Source organism: Rhinolophus sinicus, chromosome 7, assembly GCF_057876585.1.
Source record: "Rhinolophus sinicus isolate RSI-liver-muscle chromosome 7, RSI-T2T, whole genome shotgun sequence".
Taxonomy (NCBI): domain Eukaryota; kingdom Metazoa; phylum Chordata; class Mammalia; order Chiroptera; family Rhinolophidae; genus Rhinolophus; species Rhinolophus sinicus.
In genome coordinates this window covers 42,613,886-42,638,510 of record NC_142507.1, presented here as the reverse complement: position 1 = coordinate 42,638,510, position 24,625 = coordinate 42,613,886, and the positions used below count along the sequence as shown (strand labels likewise).

Below are 24,625 nucleotides of genomic sequence, written 5' to 3'. Positions count from 1 at the left end.
TCTTTCACTTATTCATTCAACAAATTCACTTCATTCATTCATTCGAGCACCTGCAGTAGTGTGCTAGACCCTATTCTAAGAATGGAGAGAACGAGACGCCCAGGGCCTGCTCTCATGGAGCTAAATGGAACTAAATTCAAGTAGGGTTGTGGGAGGATCGACAGGAAAACCAAAACGCAAACAAGACAACTGAAAACAGGGCAAGATCATTTCAAACCGCGTCGTGAAGAAAGTAAAGCAGGAGCCGGGGCTGTGATGTTCTCGTGTAGCGCTCTGCGGGAATTAAGTAAACTCCATCTTTCTGTCCAGGGTGAAACCTCACATGTATAAAAATAAAACCCAAGCGTGAACTGTTTATGTCTTAATGCCGTATCATTTTATATTCTTACTCGATTAACATGCATAAGATTACAAATGCTGGAGCTATAACATTAAGGACATTGCCAAAACAGTTGTTTGAACTAAAGACTCAACAGTAAATGGAATTTTGATTAATATTTCGTCTTGTTTAAGAAGCTGACCTTGGGGCACTGGAATTATGGAGAACTTCAGACTTGGGGAAAAGCTTCAAAACCATTGGTGTGAAAATCTACTCATTCGGTCTTGGGGGGCGTTTCCTTTTTGCCTCTGTGATGGCTGATAAGGTGAGTGTGTGCCTCTTTGGGTCCTGATATTTCTGTAAACCGGCCGCATATAGATCCTTTTACGACTTGTACTGTCAGTGTTTCTTGCCTTTTTGCAATATTTGTATGACTGTAAGATTTGGGGGTGGTCCTTTCTCCAGAGGCTGATTGATCCTTCTGGGCTCCTCTGCACTTCAGCCTGTCGTCACCACATGAATTCTGGGATAGATCCAGTGGTTGGTTGGGCTTTAGTCACACATGGCAATCCACTTGCTCATTATCCATTAATAATATTAGATATAGGTAACATTAATTGACTACCTAATACACACACACACACACACACACACACACACACACACACGGTACTCTTTAAGTCCTGGGACTAGAGCAGTGAACAAAACAGATAAATGTTCTGTTCTCTGAGCTTATATTTAAGTAGGGGAGATAGATACTAAATTAATAAGTATAGTATCAGGTAATTATTAAAGCTATGAAGAAATCTAAAGCAGAGTAAGGACATAGAAAGTGACAGGAACTGGAGCAGGGCTGTTGTAGGTGGGGTGGTTTCGATGGGCTCTCTGAGACCTGCCTGAGGTGAGAGCACAGCTATGTGGACATCTCAGCTGAGGAAACAGCAAGTGCAAAGGCCTTAGGCTGGAGCTTGACGTATCAGAGAAAAGTGAGAAGGGGCAGTGTGGCTGAAGCACAGAGTGAGGTCCAAAGAGAGGGAGCCAGCAGCCAGAGCATACAGGGCGTGATGGACACCTTGGCTTTTCTTCTTCCTGTGTTGGGAAGCTGTGACAGGGTTGTGGGCAGGGGAATGGTGTAATCTAACTTCTCTTTTGACAGAATAGGTGTGTGCAGACTAGTCTGACGAAGCAGAAAGGGAAGCAGCAAGAGCAGTGGGAGCCTGCTATAGTAAGAGTGTAAGAGGTGGGAGGGCGGACCAGGCTGTCAGCGGTGGAGGAAGGGACAAGCGGTAAGGTGGTGGGTATACCATAGTGTAAACGTATTGCCAGTAGGATTTGCTGATGGGTTAGTGTGGATCGTGGGAAAGGAGAGGAACAAGGATAACTTGATAGTCTTTGGTCTGAACAGCTGGGTGAATGGTGGTGCCATTGACTAAGATGGCAGAGACCACAGGAGAAGCAAGTTTGTGAGAGGAAAATCAAGAATTCAGTTGTGGATATGAGGTGCCTATTGGATACCTAAGTGGAAATGTCAAGTAAGCATTTCGATATATGAATCTCCCCAAATTATATGGTGTTTAAAGCCGTGTGACTAGATGATATCTTCTGGAGGAATGAATAGGTAGAGAAGAGGTGGGAGGACTGAGCACGCCCTGGAGCTCACGGCACCGAAAGGCTGGAGAGAGACGGAGAACCCAGCAGAGAAGGCGGGCGGGAGGGGCCAGTGAGACAGGGGAACAGGACGGTGCCATGTCACAAGAGCCAAGCGAAAAGAGGATTTCAAGAAGGAGAAAGTGATCAGCTGTGTTAAACTCAACTGAAATGTTGAGTTATTGTAGTTAGAGGAGTGCTGAGAATTAGCCACTGGAGTTGGCAGAGCAGTTTCACTGGAGACTGAGGTTAAAAGACTGATCAGAGTGGATTCAGAGAGAACTGGAGATGGGGAAGCAGACACAGTAACTACAGGTAACTCCCTCAGTGACATTATAATAATTCCCCCAACAACCCTATAAGCTAATGCTGTTATCTTGATTTTTATTTGAGGACATTGAGTAACTTGCCGAGGGCCACACAGAGGTGGAGCCCTGGTGGAAATCAGACTATGTGATTCCACAGGTAGCCGCCTACACGACACTGTTCCTGTCTTACAGAATTAAAATTCCACTCTGTGCTTTTGAACTCTAGTTTCTAGCTATAATAGAGTAAGATTCAAAGTAAACATTCAAAGGTATAAGTGAGAAAAATAAGGTAAATATACTTGTCACTGAACTTTAAAGAGTATTTAACATAAAGAGGCCTTGGGACTAATTCTTGTGCCATGCCTAATTGTGTCTAGTAGCTATTTTAAACTGTTTGTCAGAAAGTAGGTGTTAATTGCATCCTTAACAGACTCCTTCTAGCAGCTAAATACTCCCTGATCAGCTTCCTTTTATTAATTTCTGACCTCCTTGGCCTCTTCCCAGCCTGTGCACATTCCCCTCGTTATGGCAGCTCTGAGATGTGTCACATCCGACTTCCCTTGAAATCTCCCAAGCATGGGATTCAGCTTCATTTTCTAGACCCTTAATTATCTAATTCTTTGGATTATGCTAGGACTATCTCATAGGGACCAAACCTTTATGCAGCAATCAGCATTTTAAGAATTATCTGAGCAAGTAAGTGTACATGAAGGGCTGTAATGCCAAATATATGATGCTCCCATCACACCCTTGGCTCTACTGAAGGAAATTGGAATGTCAGAGGTTGGGAGGCTAGTATGTTACGGCCACACCAGAATGAAGAATCCAAAGAGGGAGCCAGGATAGCCTTACTCACAATGGAATGGATTGTCCCCATTGCCGGCAACTTTGCTAGAGGTTAGAAATTGCTTTGCTAGTTGGTAATGGGACCTTTGGTTTATAACAATTGTACCCAGTGAGGAAATGGATAATGATACGTGTAATTATTTATAATGTTCCTATTATGTCCCTACACATGGCACCTTGGCGGAAAGTTAAAAAGATAAATGTTGGCCTTTGTTCCAGGATACAACAAGAAGGATTCATGTGTCAACAGACCAAGGGGACACGTGGAGCATGGCCCAGCTCCCCTCCGTGGGGCAGGAACAGTTCTATTCTATTCTGGCAGCTAATGATGACATGGTGTTCATGCACGTGGATGAGCCCGGCGGTAAGAGCTTCCCCGCGGCCCAGCCTCGAATTCATAGATTTAAGTTTCAAGTCCCACTTTGAGTAGGTTTTCTTCTTATGTGTAGGTTTTTCGTCTTACTACTAGGAATTCATTAGTGTCCTACTGCATATTCTGTCTTAGAGATAAATGGAGCCTCTGTTTAAAAGGCCACTTATTTTGACGTTATATGGTGTGTATGTGTGTCCAAGTGTTCTGGAGCAATGCTGCTCAAAGAATGGCTGGAGGATTGGTACCGATTTGCAGACTCTGTTACCAAATAAGGATAAAGTGAGAGCAAGCACTTAGAAACTCTTACAAGCCATTTGACAAAGTAATTTTGTGTCTGTTGACTCTAATGATAAAAGAGTTGATGAATATATTTTGTCTGTCTTTTGTATTTCATTTTGCTAATGACTAATTTGATTATGTTTTACAAAAGCATTGGTTTGTGACACAATGGAAATTTAAAAATTGTTCCTTCACCACAGATAGTTTGAGAAGCATTGTTCTAAAGAGTTAGAGATGTGTAAGATATAAATCTAAATACAGTATCTCTGCCACCACAATATAGTTGGGTAGAGCTTTTCTATAATATCTGATTAATTCATTCAACAAACTGAGCGTCTACCATATTCCAAGCACTAAGCTGGGTCCTGGAATTAAAGATGGACATGAAGATCTTGCATATCGAACCTTCTTTAATTCTCAGGTTTCCGTCTACATCATGAAGCGAGCCAGTTGGCTAATGTGCAGTCATTCAGTCATGGTTCGACTATTGTTGTCTCTCTGCTCCCTCCCAAGACTTAGTGTTTTTGTTTGTTTGCCGATTTCAGATACCGGATTTGGCACCATCTTTACCTCAGACGATCGAGGCATTGTCTATTCCAAGTCCTTGGACCGACATCTCTACACCACCACAGGTGGCGAGACAGACTTCACCAATGTGACCTCCCTCCGCGGGGTCTACATAACGAGTGTGCTCTCAGAAGGTGAGCCTGGGCACAGCGGTCCGTCAGCAGAACGCGTTGGGAGTTGAGGCTTTTGGGGAGAGTGATGGTCCAGTCCCCCCAGTAATGTTGCTTACGTAGCCCACAGCCGACGCATGTAAATTCTGGCTCTTTTCTTTAAATAAGTTCTGATAAGTAGAACTAAGAAAGAGCAAAGCATCCACAGGTAGAAAGAAGTATTTTGGGGGTTCTATGTTTAGTTTGTAAACTAAGTCTTCTGTATTGGGAGGTTCAGACCGACTGAATGAGGCTACGTTTGAACAGCTTCCTGCTTTTCTCTTCGCGGAGGGCGTAGCAGCAGCCAGCCAAGGTTCTTCTTGCGTTCTGTTCAGTGGTTCTGCACTTTATCTTTACTAAAGCCCACTTATACAAATAAACACATGACTCTAAAGTAAAAGACTCGTAGGGTTTTGTGTATTTATTTTTTTGGTAGGAGGTAGGGGATGTTTGTTTTTATTTTCTAAAGAACTTGCAGTGGTCTGCAAGGTCCTAGGTGACATTGGCCCCGTTTCCTCCCTGACCTGACCTCCAACTCTCCTCCCCTTCGCTCACGCTCCTCCAGCCACTCCAGCTCTCGGCCAGTCCTGACACATGCCAGGTTCACACACCGTGGTTTGACTGTCCTCTCCGTTTCCGCAGATAGCTGCCAGGCTGACACCTCCCTCCTCCCAGCCTTTGCTCATATTTACTTTCTGAATGAGACCTGCCCCAACTATCCTATTTTAAATTTCAGTCTGCCCTCCCCCACTCACACACACACTCTTACTCCCCCTTTAGCTGTGCAAGTTCTTTCCATAGCACTTATTTTCTAACATACTATATAATTTACTCTTTACAGCACTAGTGTTTGTCTGTCTCACCCACCGGAATGCATATTTCACAGAGTTTTCTTTTTCTGTTTTGTTCACTGAAAAATTCCCAAAGGCTTAAAACAATGTTCACATAGTGGGCACATAATAAATATTTATTGAAAAAATGAATTTTCCTTCATTTGCCTTCTTGTTTGATTTTCCTTGAAAGACTTAAAGCATATCATCTCTGAATTTAAATCTGCAACAGTTTATGTCATTGAAAATAGAGAATGGGGAAGAGACATGAGAAAAAAAAAAAGGGGGTAAGAGAGATAGGATACGGGGTAATGGAGAGACAAGAATTAGGAATTATTAATTCAGACTTGGGCACATACATTCAAATCTTGAGATTCCCTAAAACAAGCCCAGTTTCATGGCCTTATCTGAGTGAAGACGAGGGTGCCTTCCCCATGTACATATTACTTCTAAGACAAGCAGGCAAGAAAGGAGAATGGACATCAGTATGTGTTAGTAAGGAGATAAAAAGTATCTTTTTTTAAGAGTGCCAGTCTAGATGATTTCTGGAATCAGTTGGGTCCTGTTCAGGTGGGAAGCCTTCTTTGGATGTCATGTTTAGAGTGCTGCTCAGTTACTCACCGACACTGAGCCGTTTTGTTGGGGGTCACAAGCTGACAGGACTCCAGGGTTATAATGGTGCTATATAGTCTCAGGAGAGAGTTCTGCAATAATAAACTGAATTTAATAGGCTGCTTCCTGTGTATCCTGCTCAATGTCATTCTTTTCTCATTCAGATAATTCTATCCAGACCATGATCACGTTTGACCAAGGAGGGAGGTGGGAGCACCTACAGAAGCCCGAAAACAGTGAATGTGATGCCACAGCAAAAAATAAGAACAAGGTTTGTCTTCTTGCAGTTGTCCTATATATTTGGAGCAAAGCAGCCATTCTGCTCTGCCCTTCCTGTGCCAGGCTTGTGAACAATGACGTTTTGTTAGGGTTCACAGGGAAAGGTGGAAAGTTTGGAAATGAGAGTAATGAAACTAAACTCAGAAAGTAGGAAATAGGAATTGTGAAGAAAGGCCAAAATACTGGGGATTATTCGTCTTCTAAGTAAAAACAAAACTGAGGGCACCAATTTGTGTTTGATTATAAACTGCTGACTGAAAACAGAATGGACAGATGGGCCAGTGATTAGTGAGGAGTCAGCATGACAGCTGTGAGATGTTAGGAATCTACAAAAACCATAGATAGCCAGCCGTTCTGAGCAGTGCAGAGCCACGCTGGCGAGAAACAAATAGAAGAGAACTTGGCCTTCTCTTCCCCTCGGCCGGCCGGGGCGCCACAGAGCCAGGTGGTGTGTGGTGACCTGGCCGTGCATGTGAAAGCAGGAGCCGACCCTTCTGAGGAAAGACTGAGAACTAGAAATACAGAGGTGTTGCTCCAGGAGATCCTGGATTCCAGGAGCGACAAGTCTTGACAGGCAAGAACAAAAGAAAAGGAAAACAAGCTTTGTGTGTGACTCAGAATTTGAGAGGAGCTTAGGGGAACGCTAAGAGTTTTCTTCAAAAAATGACAGTGTTGGTAGTTCCGCAGAATACCTGTGGCTGATATGCTGTTCTAGACAGGGTTTTTGTTTTATTTAAAGAGCCTCAGTGTGAGAGAAGTTGTACCTACACCACCCCCAATGCTCTCTGTCCCATTGCCCCATACGCGTATATGCTGTTAGGTCTCTGTCCCTCTGCTTCCTTTTTCCCATCCCTCGGCCATGGCCTGGGCCTGGGCCTGCCCTCCTCACTTTAAGCCTGGGCGGTACAGGGGCCTCCTTCCTCGTCTTGCCAGCCTCACACGCCCACGCCTCTCTCTCCTCAATGCTTTTCATGGCTCCCCTTTGCTGTGAGTAAAGGCGGTGACTTGGTAACGCAGGTCCTGTCCTCCCGTCAGGCTCTCTTCTGCCTCTTCCTTGTCATTGCTCATTTGGTCACAGACGTACCCCTTGTCGTCCTCTGCTGCTCCGTGAACACCCCGTATGTACCTGTGCCTCTGTGGCCTGCCCATGCTGTTCCCGGGGAAGCCGTGCCCATCTCCCCGACCCCCATTCATTAGGATCCGTGGAAATCCTAACCATCCTCACTGCCCACCTTCAGTTAGGACTAGTCATTCTTGTTCATTTCATTAATAGTTTGCTTGGATCTTGTATTGCAGTAAAATATACATGACATAAAATTAACATTTTAGCTAATTTAAACCTCTTTTAAAGCACTGACTTTAGTTCTGCTTTATACCTCAACTAGATTCTGAGAAATATTTCTTCAAGACAGAACTCGGTCTTACTTCTAATCACCACCACATCTTGTACAGTATCTGAAATACGATAGGCGTTCATCATATTTATTTGTGTGGAATCATACTTTAAATATTGATCAGAGGTTTTGGTGTAATGCAGGAATAAAATAAACTAAGACAGATTACACATGAGAAAATAATTGCGTAATTTGCTCCCAAATGTACTAATGTATTTCAGAATCAAGAATATTCCACTGAGCTTATAACTCAACAACAACAAAAAAAACTCAAAAGAAAATATACAAATGGCCCATAATCACATGAAAAGATGCTTGGCATCACTAATTATTAGAGAAACGCAAGTCAAAACCACAGCAAGAGATCACCTCACACCATTAGAATGGCGACTATCAAAAAATAAAAGTAACAAATAAGTGTTGGCAAGAAGGTGGAGCAATTGGAACGCTTTGTACACTGTTGGTGGGAGTGAAAAGTGGTACATCCACTATGGAAAACAGTATGGTGGTTCCTGAAAAAATTAAATACAGAATTGCCATATGATCCAGCAATTCCACCTCTGGGTATATATCCAAATGAATTGAACAGAGTCTTAAAGAGATATATGCACCCCATGTTGATAGCAGCATCATTCACAAGAGACGAAACATGGATGTAATCCAGGTGCCCACTGACAGATGAGTGGATAAACAAAATGTGGTGGATACGCGCGCAATAGGCTATTATTCCGCCTTAAATAGGCAGGAAATTCTTACAGATGCTGTAATATGGATGAACCTTAAGGACATTATGCTGGATGAAATAAGCCAGTCACAGAAGGACAAATACTCTATGGTCCCACGTATACGAGGTACCTGGAGTAGTCATGCATAGACAGGAAATAGAATGGTTGTTGCTAGGGGCTGGGGGTGGGGGAAGGGGGAGTTATTGTTTAATGGGTAAAGAGTTTCAGTTTTGCAGGATGAAAAAGTTCCAGAAATGGTTGGTGGTGATGGTTGCACAACAGTGTGAATGTACTTAATGCTAGTGAACTGTACACTTAAAAATGGTTATGATGGTAAATCTTATGGTATATGTATTTTATCACAATAATTTTTTTAAAAAGGAGTATCCCATAAGGTCTGGGTAGGTTCAAAGTTTTATTAGAAGGCTCTGTGGGATTAGTAAAAAATTGTGCCTTTGGTTTTAATCTCCTTTGGTTTCTTTTCACAGTGCAGCCTTCATATTCATGCTTCCTACAGCATCTCCCAGAAACTAAACGTTCCAATGCCCCCCCTCTCAGAGCCTAATGCTGTCGGCATAGTCATTGCCCATGGTAAGCAGCCCTCCCCTTCCCTCCCCTCCACAGGAAAAAGTAGCTGACCACACTGAAACTCAGTCACAGCCTTGAACCCTGTGAGAAAATCAGCATTATGTGGCTTTTACCGTCCTTTGTAGAATTTCTTGTATAATAATGGTACTTGGGGTTTTTCATAGGCTCCCATGATAGAAAGCAACATGACTTCCCACTTTTCCAAATTTTCAGTGGCCTTTTTTCCTATCACACGAAGCATGATGGGAAATAATAAATTCATTCAAAATTATTCTCTTGGCAGCAAATCCTTTCTGTTCCATTGCTGATTTGTGCTAAGGAGATGGGGGTTGTGTTGCAGGTAGCGTGGGGGATGCCATCTCGGTGATGATCCCAGATGTGTATATCTCCGATGATGGGGGTTACTCCTGGGCGAAGATGCTGGAAGGACCCCACTATTACACCATCCTGGATTCCGGAGGCATCCTGGTGGCCGTGGAGCACAGCAGCCATCCTATCAATGTGATTAAGTATGCATGAGCTCGGCTCCACCCGCACGATTTGCACAGCCCGCAGCTGGGGAAGGTTTCCAGTTTGTTGGGGAAAGTTACTGACCATCACTCAAATTTGTGCATTCTGCAGAACCATAGGGAAGATTCTTGAAGGGATTATGTTGAGAGGAACTCAGATTAAATGGCTTTGCTTTTTCCTCTGACTCCCTCTAGTTAACACTTTTTGTCACTTGTAAAAATATTCTTTCCACAAAAATATTACGGAAATGTTCATGCATTCTGGATGGGTAATGACTCCTTAAGCACAAGTTCTTAAAAAATAATTTCTGTATTTGATTTGGAAGCCCATTTTTGCATAGTCACTACCCTCTTTCTTTTGAAAGAATTTTTATAAAGGCATGTTCTTCTATACTCTCTGAATGAACCCCTTTCCCCTACCCTGTTAACTATAGGCATTAAAAATCGATATATTTGTCAGTCAGTAAGCCATCTCAATATGAGGGTTTTTCTCAGGTTTGGGATCAAAAAGCCAGAGTGGTTTCCTGATATTCCCTTAAGTGTCCTCAGTCATGATCTCTCTCTGGCGGGGATTTCAGGTTTTCCACAGATGAAGGTCAGTGCTGGCAAACCTACACGTTCACCAGGGCACCCATCTACTTCACCGGCCTGGCTTCAGAGCCTGGAGCAAGATCCATGAATGTCAGCATCTGGGGCTTCACAGAACCCTTCCTCACTCGGCAGTGGGTCTCCTACACCATTGATTTCAAAGATCTCCTCGAAAGGAACTGTGAGTGTCGCCTTTGACCTTTTCTACCAGAAACTTGTAAGCCCCTTCTTCTAAATAACCACCTCAGCTTAATTTCTTCTTGCTGAAAGAAGAAAATTCTTATGAAAGAGGGTTGAAAGATGTTCCGTGTGGAATGGTATCAGAAAAGCAGCTCCCTCTTTGGATGAGCTCTATCCAAGAGAAACAAAAAATGAGGGCCATATATGTAATTCAAATCAACTGCATTATAAAAGTAAAAGAGGTGAAATTAATTTTAATAATATCTCAATATATCCAAAATGTCATTTTAACATGTAAGCAATATTAAAAATTATCAATGAAATACTTTACATTCTTTTTCTTCTAACTAAGTCTTCAAAATCTGGTGTATATTTTACGCTTATCCTTATAATAAATTTCAATTCAGACCAGCCACATGTAGCTACAGCGATCACATAGGAAAATGCAGCTTTGCACTGTTAGGTTTCTGTAGCATTTTATGAGACTTTTTCTGCTTATAAGGATAATGCATGCTTGCGTTTGTCTAAAATTATTTCATAACATTTTCAGGGTTTTCCACCCCTCAGTATAGCATAACTATAAAGAGGAAACTTTAGAGGAAAGTGGGTTGCAAAGAGCACCTAATTAATTGTGCCACTTCCCAAAATGTTGATAAGTAAGGAAGTTTTCCTGCAGAGCTTTGGCTTTAATATCAGTCACAGGCGAGGCTCTAGGATGGCTACTGAGTAGGTGTGAAGCCCACATTGACCATTTCAGAGCTCTGTAACTTCAATCTAGAAGGCATGTTACAGGCCCAGAAAAATGGCTTCGGAAAAGGAGTTACAATGTTCATTGCAAGAATCACAAGCAAACCCAGGCCCCAGAACCAAGGATGCTGGTATTGTACTGAAAACTATGGAGGAGAAAAGAAAAAACTGGAGAAGAGGTGACCATCCTATGACCTGTAGTTATTTGTTGGCATAATATCATACAAGACTTAAGGTTTTAAGCCACTTTGGTTGAATTTTGGTCCTATTATTAGACTGTATTATGGGTCCATTTCCTCAGAATGTTAATTCAGTGACTCCTGGAGGAAACAGAAGCACTCGTTTGGACCTTACTTTTCTACAAGATGTTTAAACATGATTTAATACTGGAGCCATCGTTGTTTAAATTCATTAAATCGGCTGTAAAGGAGCTGGCGTATGAGTTTTCCTCCAGCAGGCAGCCACAGTTATCCTATAGTTTCACATCATTAGAAGATTTGTTAAGCGCCTGTTCTCTAACAGGCTCTGTGCTGGTCTTCATGTCGCAAAGGATAAACCCTAATCCACAGTGTTCAGGCCACAGCCTCTGAGTCATTTTTCCAGGAGTGAGGAGACGATATGAGCCAGGTTGACTTGTCAGAATCGTCATTCGACAGCCAGTCGACTAGAGTTAAAAGTCTAGAAAGAATGTGTTCCCTCCTGCTTGAAGCAAACTAACCCATAGTGAAATTGAACCCATGTTTTTGGCTAATTGGTGTCTTGTCCTAAAGGGAAACATCTGGTTGCTGACCTCTGACAGCTCCTGCTGGCTGAGGGCACCGGTGTACAAGACACAGACAGCAGCCTCTCAGTTTGGAAGGAATCCTTGAGGTCGTCTGTCCAGCTTCCCACTTCCAAACAAATAAGGGTTTTCCTAATACCCAAATGAGTGGTGAGATGCAAATGACCCTCCTTTGGTATGAGGAAATGCTAATCGCTAGTAGGCTCTAACTAATTAATTATGGTTTGCAGTTCCAAAATGAAGGGGTAGGTTGAGTCAGACAGACCCACTTTTCCTGTCCCTGTTCTTCCTATAGCCTGGCAGCTGCATCATGTGGGCGGGTTCTGTGCCATGCAGTTTCCCGAACATTCTGTCTTTCCTTCAGGTGAAGAGAAGGACTACACCATATGGCTGGCGCACTCCACAGACCCCGGGGATTATGGAGACGGCTGCATCCTAGGCTATAAAGAACAGTTCCTACGACTGCGCAAGTCATCCGTCTGTCAGAATGGTCGGGACTATGTGGTGACCAAGCAGCCATCCGTCTGTCTCTGCTCCCTGGAGGACTTCCTCTGGTATCAGCGTCCCTGTCAGCCCTTTTCCCGTCTGGGGGAGATGGAATCCAGTTGTCTTATAAGGCTGAAAAGTGTTTCAATCTTTTTCTTCCCCAAGAGTGGAGAACTGCTTCTTATTAAGGAAATTGAGGCACAGAGACAGAGCCAAAGTTGTTAATAATTGGACAGATAATATCATATCGAGCAGTTAATTATTGGGCAAAACCAGCAACAACCCCCAGAAATTCTGACTTAACAATGGTAGGAAGGAACAAGGTATATAAGGAGGAAGAAAATTTTAAAAAACAGAAGATGATAGGACAAAAACACAAAGAAAAGTGGTACAGGAGCTAAGAGGGCATTGGACTTTAGCAGAAAGCCCGACAGCCTGAGTTCGGCATGTAGGACGCTAGGTGTTGGGTCATCTGCAGGACTAAAAGCAGAGAGAGTGGGCTTATGTCCTGAGACACGAGGTGACATCGGTATATTTATGGTCCCTATGTCCCTTAAGGTTTAGAGGCCATCACGGTGAACTCCCTAGAGTTCAGGACCATCCAAATTTAAGTATCAGTTATGTGGCTGGTATGGGGGTTATACAAGGGCAAGGGAGTCCCTGGGTAGCCTCAGCACGGTCACTTAGGGCAAGTCAGAGGAGACGACTTCACATCACAGGCAGTGGCTTTATGGAACTCGTCACCTGCAGAAATATACTGACGGGAGGGAAAGGTGGATCCTAAAGGATCTGGACCAGAGGCAGATAGATAGCGGTCATGTCTCCTCCATCATGTTCTCTCAGACCGCAGGTGGAGTGGCCAGGGGTCCTCCCTTCTCTATTTCCACAGGGAAAATAGCACTTGTATCATTTTGTTACCGTAGGGCTAGAGCTCACGGATACTGCAAAACTCTAAGGACTGTCTCCCATTCTTGACTGCACGTAGGCGAGGCTCTTAATTACTGAGCTTCACCTGGTTTGCAGACATGCTTCAGAGCTGCACGCTACTGCCCCTGCTGCTTCCTCTACCTGGAAAGTCCACATTCCCTGCTTAAGCCCCAAGCCTGATGGATTCGTGTTTCGCACAGATAGCACTTCTTTAAGCTTTCCCCAGTTTCCCCTCGTCAGGGCTCCCACAGAACCCCCATTACAGCACTTACTGTGTTTTCATCGTTGGGTACAGGTTGGATTCCACCACTAAACCCTCGACTCCTTGAGGACATCCTATATTTGATAATCGTATGGTAGCAATGACACAGCTGACGTTTATTGAGCACTAACTGTACCGGGCACGGTCCTGCCTTACACTTAACCTCATGGCACTGTGGTCCTATGGTCAGCTCCAGTTCACACAGGGAAGAAATGACAGTACAGAGAGGTTACGGCCGGCTTGCCCACTGAGCCAGGAAGGGGCGGAGCTGGGATGTGAGCCTGGAGTCCAGCTCCGGAGCCCGGACACTGTGTCACAGGTGCCTGAGAAGTGTGTGCTCTGGGCGTGGGAAAGGACGTTCCCTCAGATTTGGGATTGAATACCTAAAATTTTTACCGGCAGTTTCCCTCTGCTGTTGGAGGGGTGGTGTTCTCTGCATCTTAGGTTCTCCCTACTCTCACCCCTAAATATTTGTCAGATAAACCTTGAAGTACAGGCAGCATCTGTACATTACCCAAATATTCACTGAATACTTGCTGTGCACAGGGCAGCACAAAGAACAAATAGGCTTTCCCGGTAAGATGCACAAAATTGTGTTGTGAAACAGAAGGTGGTAAACGCCTCGGGGATTTTGAGAAGGGAGGGCCTGTTCTAGCTAGAGCTGAACGGAGGTGTGTCAAAGAAAGCTTCGTTGAGGAGGTGGCATTGGAGCTGAGCCCTGACGAGCTGTCGGCTTTGACCATGAGCGTGTGGGAAGCAGCGGGTCGTTAAAGCCAGTGGACGCCCGACAGTGTGAGGGGAAGGCTGCGCTGGAAGATAGGCCTGAGGGGAAGTCACAGTCGTCGCGATAAATGTGGGAATAGGGTCCAGAAGGGGATGTTCTGGCTAAACTTTCAACTGAGCTAAAGGGAAGGAGGGTAGTGTCGTGGGCAAACATAAGGCAATGATGGGACAGGCTGGCATGACGGAGAAAAACCATGTGTTTCGGATATTTTATTTATTTGGGGTTGTGTCAGCGGATTTAGCTGTGACGTCTAGCAGGCATTTAGAAATGGAAGGTTAGAGCTCAAGAGACGTAAAACCTGGATGTTTTAATTGCAACAAACAGTTCAGCTCACAAAGGGAAAGCAGATACAAAGTAAGAGAATGAATTACAGAACCTTGGAAAGTGTCTGCATTACGGATTAGGAAAAGAGGAGAGCCGTCAGTGACCAGAAGGACAGACACGTGCAGCTGCGCAGCGGGCTGGGGAGGGGCAGCAGGTGTCAGGTGCGGCAGAAGAGGGGGTTACAGTAAGTGAGGCCAGAGAGCGTGCCCCTGGGTTGGATGACTAGTGAGCCGGGGGGAGGAGGGGACTGGAGGGGGGGCTCAGACGGGCATTTTCAAGATTGCAGAAGAGGTTGAAGCCGAAAGGCACAGAATTAAAAGTAAATGAGTAAAACAGAACAATTAAAAAGTGTTCTTTAAAGAAATTTGGCCAGTAAGACAGAGGAGGAGAAAGAGGACAGGTGCCGGCTAAGGGGAAACCAGCAGGTGAGTGGGCCTGGTGGTCCCTCCCACACTGTGGATGAAGCACGGTCCCAGGGCAATAGGACGGATGGGCCAGGATGCTCATGAAGGGGTAGCTGGGAAAGGAGGCGGTGTGTCCTTTCTTCAGGGAAAAGAGAGGTGAGCAGAGGGGTGGCGTGTGGAGAGAGAGGAGAGAGCAGAGGGCAGGTCAGCACGTTCACATTGGAGGCAAGGACATCTGAGAAGCTAGAGGGTCCGAAATGGGGAGGCAGGGGAGGTTTGCAGGTCCTCCCGTGGTCTGTCTGCAAAGAACATAATGACTTACTTGAAGGTGAATGAAAAATTGCTAAGTGTCCCTGAGTTTAGCTCTGTCACGGATGCCACTGTTTCTCTGTGTCTTAGTTGCATGAGTCCCTACTCCCTGCAGGCTGTAGTCATTCCCTTCCCGGAGCCTGAGCCATCTGTGTAAGGCTCCCAGCCTTGGGGCTCCTAGCTCCTGAGTCCTACGTCTGCCAGGCCCAATCGATAAGCTGTTTTGCCCCCACTTAAGCCCTCTCCATGTCTGTTTTCCTAAGTGGGCATCCTATGTAGATGGCACAGGCCTTCCTGCGCTGCTTTCAGGTAACCCAAGACTGGCACCTTAACCATCCACCGCCCCACATAGAACCTTCGTTGATAGTCACTTACGACCTTTCAGCAACTGTGAAAGCTACTTTCTTTGCTGATTCTTGCAGTGATTTTGGCTACTTCCGCCCAGAAAATGACTCCAAGTGTGTGGAACAGCCAGAGCTGAAGGGCCACGACCTGGAGTTCTGTCTGTATGGCAGAGAGGAGCACCTGACGACAAACGGGTGAGGTGGCTTTTCTTCCTTGTCGTGACAAACGGGTCACCATTATTCAGAGTGAAAAACTTCTTCTCTCCACAGCGAGATCTGAGCCATGTTTTAGAGCACTCTAGAAAAGTACTGCCTTATAGAACCTTCCTGATGATGGAAATGTTCTATAGTCTGCTGTGTCCAGTATAGTAGCCACTTGTCCTGTGTGGCTATTGGCCGCAGTGCGACTGAGGAACTGAATTAATTTGAATTGATTTAAATAGTCTCCATATTAGACAGTGCTGATTGAGAGGAGCCTCGTTGCCGCCCTCCCTTGATAAACACTTCCCCTTCCCATTTTCGTACCACATGTTAACGTGCTTTTCCAGGTTACAGTTCTTTGACACAGTCTCCTGAGGCAGAAAGGTGGGCATGTCCCTGCGGCAAGGCCAGGGATGCTTAGCCTGTTCGAGGCGAAACTACACAAAACATCCCCAAACCTTCCTGTGGATCTCTCCCCAGGCCTGAAAGATGGCACTGTGTTTCCCCGAAAGTAAGACCCAGCCAGACAGTCAGCTCTAATGCATCTTCTGGAGCAAAAATTAATATAAGACCCAGTCTTATTTTACTATAGTAAAATTAGTAAATAAAAAATGGTAAAATAAGACTGGGTATAATAATAATATAATATAATATAATAATTAATATAATATAATATATAAGACGGGGTCTTATTTTACTATAAGACTGTATAACAGAATGTAATAGAATATAATAGTAGGAATATAATATTTTACTATAAGACTGTATGATACAATATAATAGTAGGAATGTAATGTAATAATAGGCAGGAATCCAGGAATACATCTTTGTATTCTGTTAACAAATTTTCTCTGCCTTTCAGGTACCGGAAAATTCCAGGAGACAGATGCCAAGGTGGAGTGAATCCAGTTCGAGAAGTAAAAGACTTGAAAAAGAAATGCACAAGCAACTTTTTGAGTCCAGAAAAACAGGTATGTTAAAATAGATCTGGTTTAGGTACAAGTGGAGTTTCATGTTCTGCCAGGAATAGTCAAAATTATAGCATCAGGAATTTTATTACTTAATACAAAGTGGCCAAACTACTTCTGTCAGGCTTCCCTTTGCACAGGAAACTGTTAGGGTGAAGGACGGGTCACATAAGCCAATGATAAGCTCATCTACTGGAAATGTGTTTGTTGGGGAAAAGATAGTATTCCGTAAAGTTGTTCCAAGTCTTGGAAGCATAGAGTTGAGGAAATTTCTGAGGCTCAGGGTTATTTAGGAAAAAGACTCAGGAAGGTTGGCTGTAAAGGGCTGCAGTTTTGCGCGTGTGGAGAAGGCCGGGTGGAGCTCTGCCGAGTCGCGCCAACTGTGTTCAAGAAGAAAAAACCAACTGGTAATAATAGGCTGGTTTTGATGTAGAAGCAGTTCTGGGGCTGATTACAGGTCTGTAGTACTGAACTATCTGGCTGGGTTTAGGGACATGGTAAAGAGGAAACTTCTTGATAAAGAGGCACTGGACCAGCAGTGTGACTTGGGTCAATAAACTGGGGGCCCTAGTTTCCTCATCTGTAAAATGAGAACTGGACAATCTGCAGTCCCCTCCTCTCTAACTTCAAAAAGATGAGGGCCTGACAAGAGGTGGGACTAAGACAGCAGTGAGAGAAGAATGTGTGGGTGTGTGTACTCGTCAGGGGGCAAGTTCCGCGTCCTCTGGGCCCCCGCCCTCACTTCTGGTGGCTCTCCCCAGAGAATAGTGTGTGTGATTGCACAGGACTTCCCCCACAGGGACACACCTTGTCCCAGAATCCAGCTCAGCCTCCCCTTGGATACACTGAAAACACACACTCCCTGTCCCCCACCCAGAAGCACGTAGGTCACACTCAATGATATGAAAAGGCATATTTGTAAAAACATACCAAAAATTAAGTGAAAAAATAAATCTTGGTGTCATATGATGGCCTTCCTGATACAGCATTGGCGCAGATTCCTTCAGCCCACTGTTATCATAATCTCCCTTCCCTGCTCCACCCTTCAAAGCTCTAAGACTTATAAACAGTTGTCATGGGGAACAGTCACAATTACCATTTGACTGCGGTTCCCAAGGCTTTCATGTAAATAACATTGAAGCCCCTGCGTTTGCACCGTTCTGAGGTTCTGGTGACCCTCTGCCAGCTGCGATATCTGGGGGTTGGAAGAGTATCGTCGTGAAGTGTCTAGAGACGCAGGACATTCAGAGAAGTGAGCGGATGAGCAGCCTCTTTGAGTTCAGCCCTAGAATATGCACACCTGAAATGTTTTGTTTGTGTTTTAATTTATCAAGAATTCCAAGTCAAATTCTGTTCCAATTATCCTGGCTACGGTGGGATTGATGCTGGTCACAGTCGTAGCAGGAGTGCTCATTGTGAAGAAATACGTCTGTGGGGGAAGGTAAGGAACGTGGAAGTCACTCAGAGGTGCTGCATGCAAACCAGAAAGTCATCGAGCGGCATACGGTTGAGTCTGCCCGTGGCAGAAGCCAGCTCGCCAAAGTGATGGTCTTTAAACATCAGGCTCGAATCTCTCAGCTCTTCTATTTTCCATATGCCAGCTATGGGTTGTGCTCCCTGGTGTGTGACTCATTCTGTGGGGTGCAAACTCGGAAAACCCCCAGTCCCGTAAGAAGCACAGCCCTCCTCACCACGTGGGGCTTAACGGAGGCTTCCGTCCGCAGGTTCCTCGTGCATCGGTACTCGGTGCTACAGCAGCACGCAGAGGCCAATGGCGTGGACGGGGCAGACGCTCTGGACGCAGCCTCCCACACCCATAAGAGTGGTTATCATGACGACTCGGATGAGGTGAGACTATTTCTTCTTGAAGGGTGGTCCAGATGTGCAGAAAGAAAGAGCGATTCTTTGCCTGGTTGTGATCAAGCTATGACTGAGGCAAAGGAGGGAATAAGCTAGAAGCAAGAACTTCATGACTATAAGACTTGGTCAGCCAGAAACGAGGTAATTGCTTTCAAAATAGGAATTTTTCAGTCTGTACATATGGTCTATGTCTGTCTTTTCAGGACCTCCTGGAATAGCTCCTCAAAGAAACTGGGATCGAGCATGGATGATGGAACCGCAGTACCTCTTACACTCCCTGTGGCTCTGACGTGGGGAAATAAATTTCCCATTGCGAGGGACCCAGCTCTGTTTCTGCTGCTTCCGTCAAAGCCAGAAGGACCTCCACTAAAGAAATGCAGGGGGTGGGGTGGGGGCAAAACCCTAACACTCTTGCAATTGGCTCTGAGAAGAGGGGAAATTTTCAGTTCTTTAACCTCTTATTTCAAGTTCTGTCTTTGCAAAGTATGGGCTCTTTTCTTTCTGTTTTTGTTTTTTAAGGGAAATGAAATGGAATTTGAAGGGAACGCTTCACTAATCCCACTCTTGCATGTTTTGCCTGGTGCCTGCCCCAGGGCATCTGCCAGCTCCAGCATCAACTCTCTCGCAAAGTACTCGGTGCTGTCCCTGGGCTCTGGTGGTGACACAAAGCAGCTGCAGAGACGAACACAGAGGCTGCAGTGACCTTTCTCCGTCTGGGGACAGCCGTGCTCCAAGAACATTGCATACCAGCTCCTCACGCAAATCCCGCTTTTCTTTTCTTTTTCAGGGACCATAGATCACAGTGATTTTTCTTTGCCCTGTTTAAGCAGGCAGTACCCTTGTTAATTGCCCTTTGGCGACTAACTTAACCATGTGCTTCCAAGACAGTAAATCAGGAAAACTTAAAGGGCAATATCTTTGACTTGGGGCAGGAAGAAGGGAGCAGCAGAGAACTGAGTAGATATAGCACCTATTAAAGGAGGAATTCTTCCTTCTTCTGCGGTCTTTCAAGCCACGCTTTGTGTGTGTGCCAGTGTACTCGCTCGAGGACAGGGTTCAGGCCTGCCCTGGCTGTGTGCCCAGCTGAGGGATCTCTTCCCTAGAGCTGATGGTGGCATGTACGGTGCAGGCCCCGAGGACGGAACATGGAGTCTTCCATATGCCATTCTACCTGCTGTGTTGGCCCTTTGGTGAATCGTTAGAATGGCTGCTTATTTGCTTCCCCTTAGATGGCTATTGCTCATGGAGCCAGGACCAGACATGTTTTCAGATTTATAGGCTGTCTTTAAAAATCAGAATTTTATTACCAGGCTCTCCTCCTCACCTCTTTTTCCCAGCTTTGCCAAGTAAGGTATTGGCATGAAACTTGGCTGAACCAACTGAGAACTTCCAGTGTAGACGATGTTTTGTGTGATATGTTAAGTTCGTATTTTAAAGTGAGTTTTCCATTTGACATTTTTTCAAATATAGAATATAGTGAGGTGGATTTTTGGGTGGCCATATAGTAATGGAAAGCTGCAATAATTCATTTTAACACAGCTTGAATATTTGCTATACAGGGATATAGTATAGTACATTTTTGGTCTTAGCATACCAACTGTGCTGGTCACAGTTTCTCCCAATAATTATGATTGGGACTTTCTTTGGTAACTGCCATTTTGCTGCTAGTTCATTTTATGGCTAGAAAATCAGTAAAAAGTAAATGTGCCAAATTAGCTTTTGTCAGAATGCAAGAGCAGATGACCAAATTCTCTCCTCACCAGAATAGATGAACAGCAGCAGGGAAAGTGGGGGTGGGAGTGGGTGGAGAATTTAGAGACTCTGAAACTGCAGTAAAATGAAATGAATCAGGGAGCTTCAGTTAGTAAATAAAGTTAGGGCAGGTTTTGTGAAGAGAATTAATATTTGTTAGAGCCAGAGAACACTAGTCTTTTAGGAAAAGCGCATTCATTTTTCATCTTTTTTAAGTTAAAAATAATTCCAAAGATTAACCAGCTCACAAGTGATCCAATGTCAGCCTCTGTCCTGGACACCCTCACCTCCTGCCCGCAGTGAATTTGATGCCCAGACAAGACCTACTTACGCTTCCCCCTTTGCTCTCAGCGTATACTCACTGGGTAGGTGTGCCGGTACTTGTTGGTTCTCTCATCAGTTTTCAGATGGAAAGTTAATATTCTCCAACCATATAAGAATAGGGCTCTTTGTTGATGGTGAATCTGGGATTTTCAGAGCACTTTCACTTGCATTATGTCATTTGAACCTCACAACATTCTTGTGAGGTTAAAAAAAAAGGCAGGGGTTGTAATCCCATTTTTTTAGGAGATGGAGCTGAGGTACAAAAATGGAGTAGATTGTCCAGGGTCTTTGGTGTGTTACGAGCAATCCTGGTTGGTCGTCTTCAGAACTCCTGAGCATTTTTATGCGTGCAAGTGGCAGGGCTTCTTCCTGACAGATGACTTGCTGTTCTGTAGGGCAGGGATCAGTGGCATTTGTCTCAGAGCAGCATTGAGCGCCCTCTTGCCACCTTGGTAAACAGAAAATTGTATTCTCCTGTTCGTCATGGCTGGAAACAAAAGTGATGATACTTTGAATATGTGATTAGAAACTGCCCCTCACCTCACTGAGGGTCAGTGTTCCAAGAGTGCAGGAGTGGAATCTCCAGTCTGCTTGTTTCCTGTCCCTGGCTGGCTAAGCTTGCTCGGTTGGTTTGGGGACTGCTAGCAAGCGTGACTCATTCCGTTTCTGCATCAGCCTGCTTGCTCACAAGTGGATGCCCTCAGCCAGTGAGTAAAACAGCCTAAATCGATGACAGCATCGAAGGAAAACAGATTTCGACTTTGTCTTACCGATGTTAAGTTAGGAGCATTATCTTTGGAAGTAAAGCATAACGTATCATTGTGGAAAGTCCCAGGCTTGTTGGTATCAGAGAGATTATTTCTGGAGGTTTCAGTGATAGAATTTGGCATCGTAAGATAGGTTGGACATATCAGACCATCCAAAGTGTTCTGAGTTCTTAAATCCAGGTGGAGAACTGGCCATTTTTCCTGCTCTGTGGATAGGTGTCTTGGACCTGAGGGGGGTTCTGGTTTGTAGTGACACGAGACCACAGATGCGCCCATGAATTGAATGATGAATTGAATGGCAACAGCACTTAGAAGAATCAAAGTGTTTAGAGGGTGTGGCCGCTCTAGGTTGGGCTCAGAAGATTCAATAGTTTAGCCATAACTGAAACTTAGCATTTGCCATCTGCCTCTGCACAGGCGTTCCAGTGTGTGTCTCTCACTCGTAGGTTTGCCTCTGGGCCTCTACATGCCCAAGCTGGCCTTCCATCCCTAACAGATCAGTACTGTGCTGGCCACCTCCATCCAGCTCCTGCTGCTTCTCCCATGGCCTTTGTCATGACACCAGGATACAAAGTGGAGTGCAGGCTCGTCCACACCCACCCCAGGGGGCAGGGCTGGTTTGGCTTCAGTCATTTTTTTTATTTTCCAGGCAAATCATCCTGGAAAGAGACTTCCTTTTAGGAGAGCTCTGAAGAGCCCTGCCCCTACGGCTCAGAGCACGCCCTGCTCGTTGCTGGTACAGCCCCTCATCCTGTACGAAACCTGGATGCTTGGCTCTAACGTAGGAAGAGATTCAGCTTTTCCATTTTGCTACTACCTTCCCTTGAGCAGGAAAATAAACATGGACTTAAATATCCTTTGAACAAAACCAAAGTTTTAAGATTTGCCACATGATGGAGTGACAGGGAGGGCCAGCCTTTCAGCACTGGCACTCAGCAGGGGCCAGTGTTTGTGTTCCATCTGCCTCCAGTTTGCCCAGCTCAGGCAGCTCTGGGAGCACCGTCCTGCCTGCGCGGAGCCCAGGCCTTGCCCTCCTGGAGGAGAACCGAAGTAGCAGGAGCATGTTGACTTCTTGGTTACGTCGCATTAGAACAAGAATCAGAACATGAATTTGAAATTGTCTGCAACAGCTTGCTGTATGCATTTTTTCACACCAGTACATTCTTAAGCATCCTTGTTTATAGAGAATAACATAAGCTAATCTGTATCTTTATATATATGTACATATATACATGTATAAACTGTATAGTGTACATGGTAATGATTTATTGATACGTCCCAAATCTTTAATGCCGTCCTCATCCTCTGCATGGCCTCGGTTTGTGGTCAGGTGACTTGAATGTTCCCTGATGACCGCCCACCTCCCGTGTTTGGACGTCTCGGAAGGAGGGTTTGATCGGACCCTCCTCCTCCTTGTGCACAGAACTGCTCAGGGCCCCCATGTGCCTGTCGTTCACGCTCTCGTCCCCTGTTCCCTTTCTGCGCATGGTCCTTCCCTCTTCTCTACTCTGCCTTTTCCCCAAGCTGTGGGACAACTGCCTTCCTACGAAAGTGTAAAGCAGTATTAAGATCATTACTGCATGTGCGTTACAAAACCAGTTTTCTGTTCCCTCGGGACAGAAAATTGCATGTGAGGTGGAATAATCAAGTCTCGATGACCCGTCAGTTACACAACAAAGCCAGACCCCATAATAAAATTTCCACAAAATGGAAATAAAACTCAAATTTCTTTAGCATTGTGTAAATAAATCTGGATGTGTTTAACTTTGTACTGGTAATTTTCTGTATATTTGCAATATTTGGGTTAGAAATAAAACACACTGGGACTTTGTTACCTGACCTGCTGAAGTGACTAAGCTGCCATGTGTTAACATAGCTTTTCCCGTGTTCTAGCTTCCGCAATCAAACCAAACCAGCAAATAAGCCAATTAAAGAGCCAGGACTGTGCATTTATAGCATGGAAGGTATTGGACCATGTATGAGTGAAACTACTCACTCTCTTCTTCCTCTCTGTGCTCATAACGATCCACTTCCCATGGGTATTTGTCAGACCAGCTTTCTTCTCCCCAGAAAGTCTGACCCATCCCACCCACCTTCTCAGGTTTCAGTTGCTGTACTGTTCCTGTGGACACAGCAACGTATAATTACTCTCCTGAATTGTGTGTTCCTTATAGCAGGTTTGACAAATGGCAACACTGAAGTTTAACTTTGGTATCTTTCCAGTCGCCCCTCTTAAATTTCTCTGCTCTCCTCGTCCTTCCTGATCCATTGCATTTCAGGACCTTCAAAGCGTTGCAGCTCTCCTCTCTTCCAAAGTACTTCTTCTAGGAGAGGTTCCTGTCCTCTCTCCTTGAGCCCTTAGCCCAGGCTGAGCTGGCTCCGCAGCCTGCCATCCTCGGATGATACATCCGTAGAATATATTCTGGCATCCCAGTCTGAAGCTGACGAGGCAAAGACCTTGCTCTTGAGGAGCCCGTTGTCTGGTGGAGCAGTTCCTCCCCCGGGGGGTGATCTAAGGTGGCTCTGTTTTCAGGAAGTTACCGAACGTAATGTTCTAAGACTGGCTGCACCAGAATCACTAGGTTGCTGTTTATTTTTTTTAGTTTGCCATACAGATTTCTTTTTTATTAATTTATTGGGGTGACAGTTGTTAGTAAAATTACACAGATTTCAGGTGTACAATTCTGTATTACGTCATCTATAAATCCCATTGTGTGTTCACCACCCAGAGTCAGTTCTCCTTCCATCACCATATATTTTATTAGGTTGCTGTTTAAAATGCGGGTTGCTGTGTCCCACCCAGACCTATTAAATTAGACTGTTCTAATGGACGGACCCTAGGGTATGCATTTTTAATTTGATTCTTTCACACCTTCACTGCAACCAATGGTTAAGACTGAAAACCTGGGCCAGTCTCACCAGAGCACAAGTGGGGTGTCAGGAGCGGGGGTTGTCTGTACTTACGTACGAGGGCCTTGGCTGGGTCAGGCAAGAGCAGTCGGTCGGAGAGCTTCACACTAGTCCTGATGGGGCCTCATAACCAGCCCCATAGGGCAAGCTCCACAGTCACCCTCTTCGGCCATCCTAGCTCCTGATAAACAGGCCTGGGCCCAAAGTGTGTCTACAGGTTGTCCTGGCCCTGAGCCCCTGTGCAAGTTGCAAAGAGGACTTCTGGGCTTCGGTCCCACACCC

At 45.0% G+C, this 24,625-nt stretch overlaps 2 protein-coding genes across 4 annotated transcripts in view; both read left to right on the top strand.

Moving 5' to 3' along the window:
• SORT1 (sortilin 1) overlaps positions 1-23,272 on the top strand; it is a 59,204-nt gene extending 35,932 nt beyond the window's left edge. For 2 of the 3 annotated variants that reach the window (XM_074318968.2, XM_074318970.2), the window contains exons 8-20: positions 514-644; positions 3,340-3,484; positions 4,318-4,473; positions 6,095-6,201; positions 8,817-8,919; positions 9,257-9,425; positions 10,004-10,194; positions 12,086-12,275; positions 15,640-15,756; positions 16,625-16,733; positions 18,065-18,171; positions 18,455-18,578; positions 18,794-23,272. In XM_074318968.2, the coding sequence (XP_074175069.2) occupies positions 514-644; positions 3,340-3,484; positions 4,318-4,473; positions 6,095-6,201; positions 8,817-8,919; positions 9,257-9,425; positions 10,004-10,194; positions 12,086-12,275; positions 15,640-15,756; positions 16,625-16,733; positions 18,065-18,171; positions 18,455-18,578; positions 18,794-18,808 (1,664 nt within the window). In that variant the 3' untranslated portion in view covers positions 18,809-23,272. The remainder of the gene's footprint in view (positions 1-513; positions 645-3,339; positions 3,485-4,317; positions 4,474-6,094; positions 6,202-8,816; positions 8,920-9,256; positions 9,426-10,003; positions 10,195-12,085; positions 12,276-15,639; positions 15,757-16,624; positions 16,734-18,064; positions 18,172-18,454; positions 18,579-18,793) is intronic. The other variant, XM_074318969.2, reaches the window with a different exon arrangement.
• Positions 1-24,625, top strand: part of PSRC1 (proline and serine rich coiled-coil 1) — a 97,281-nt gene that overhangs the window by 49,833 nt on the left and 22,823 nt on the right. The gene's annotated exons all lie outside the window — the stretch shown is intronic.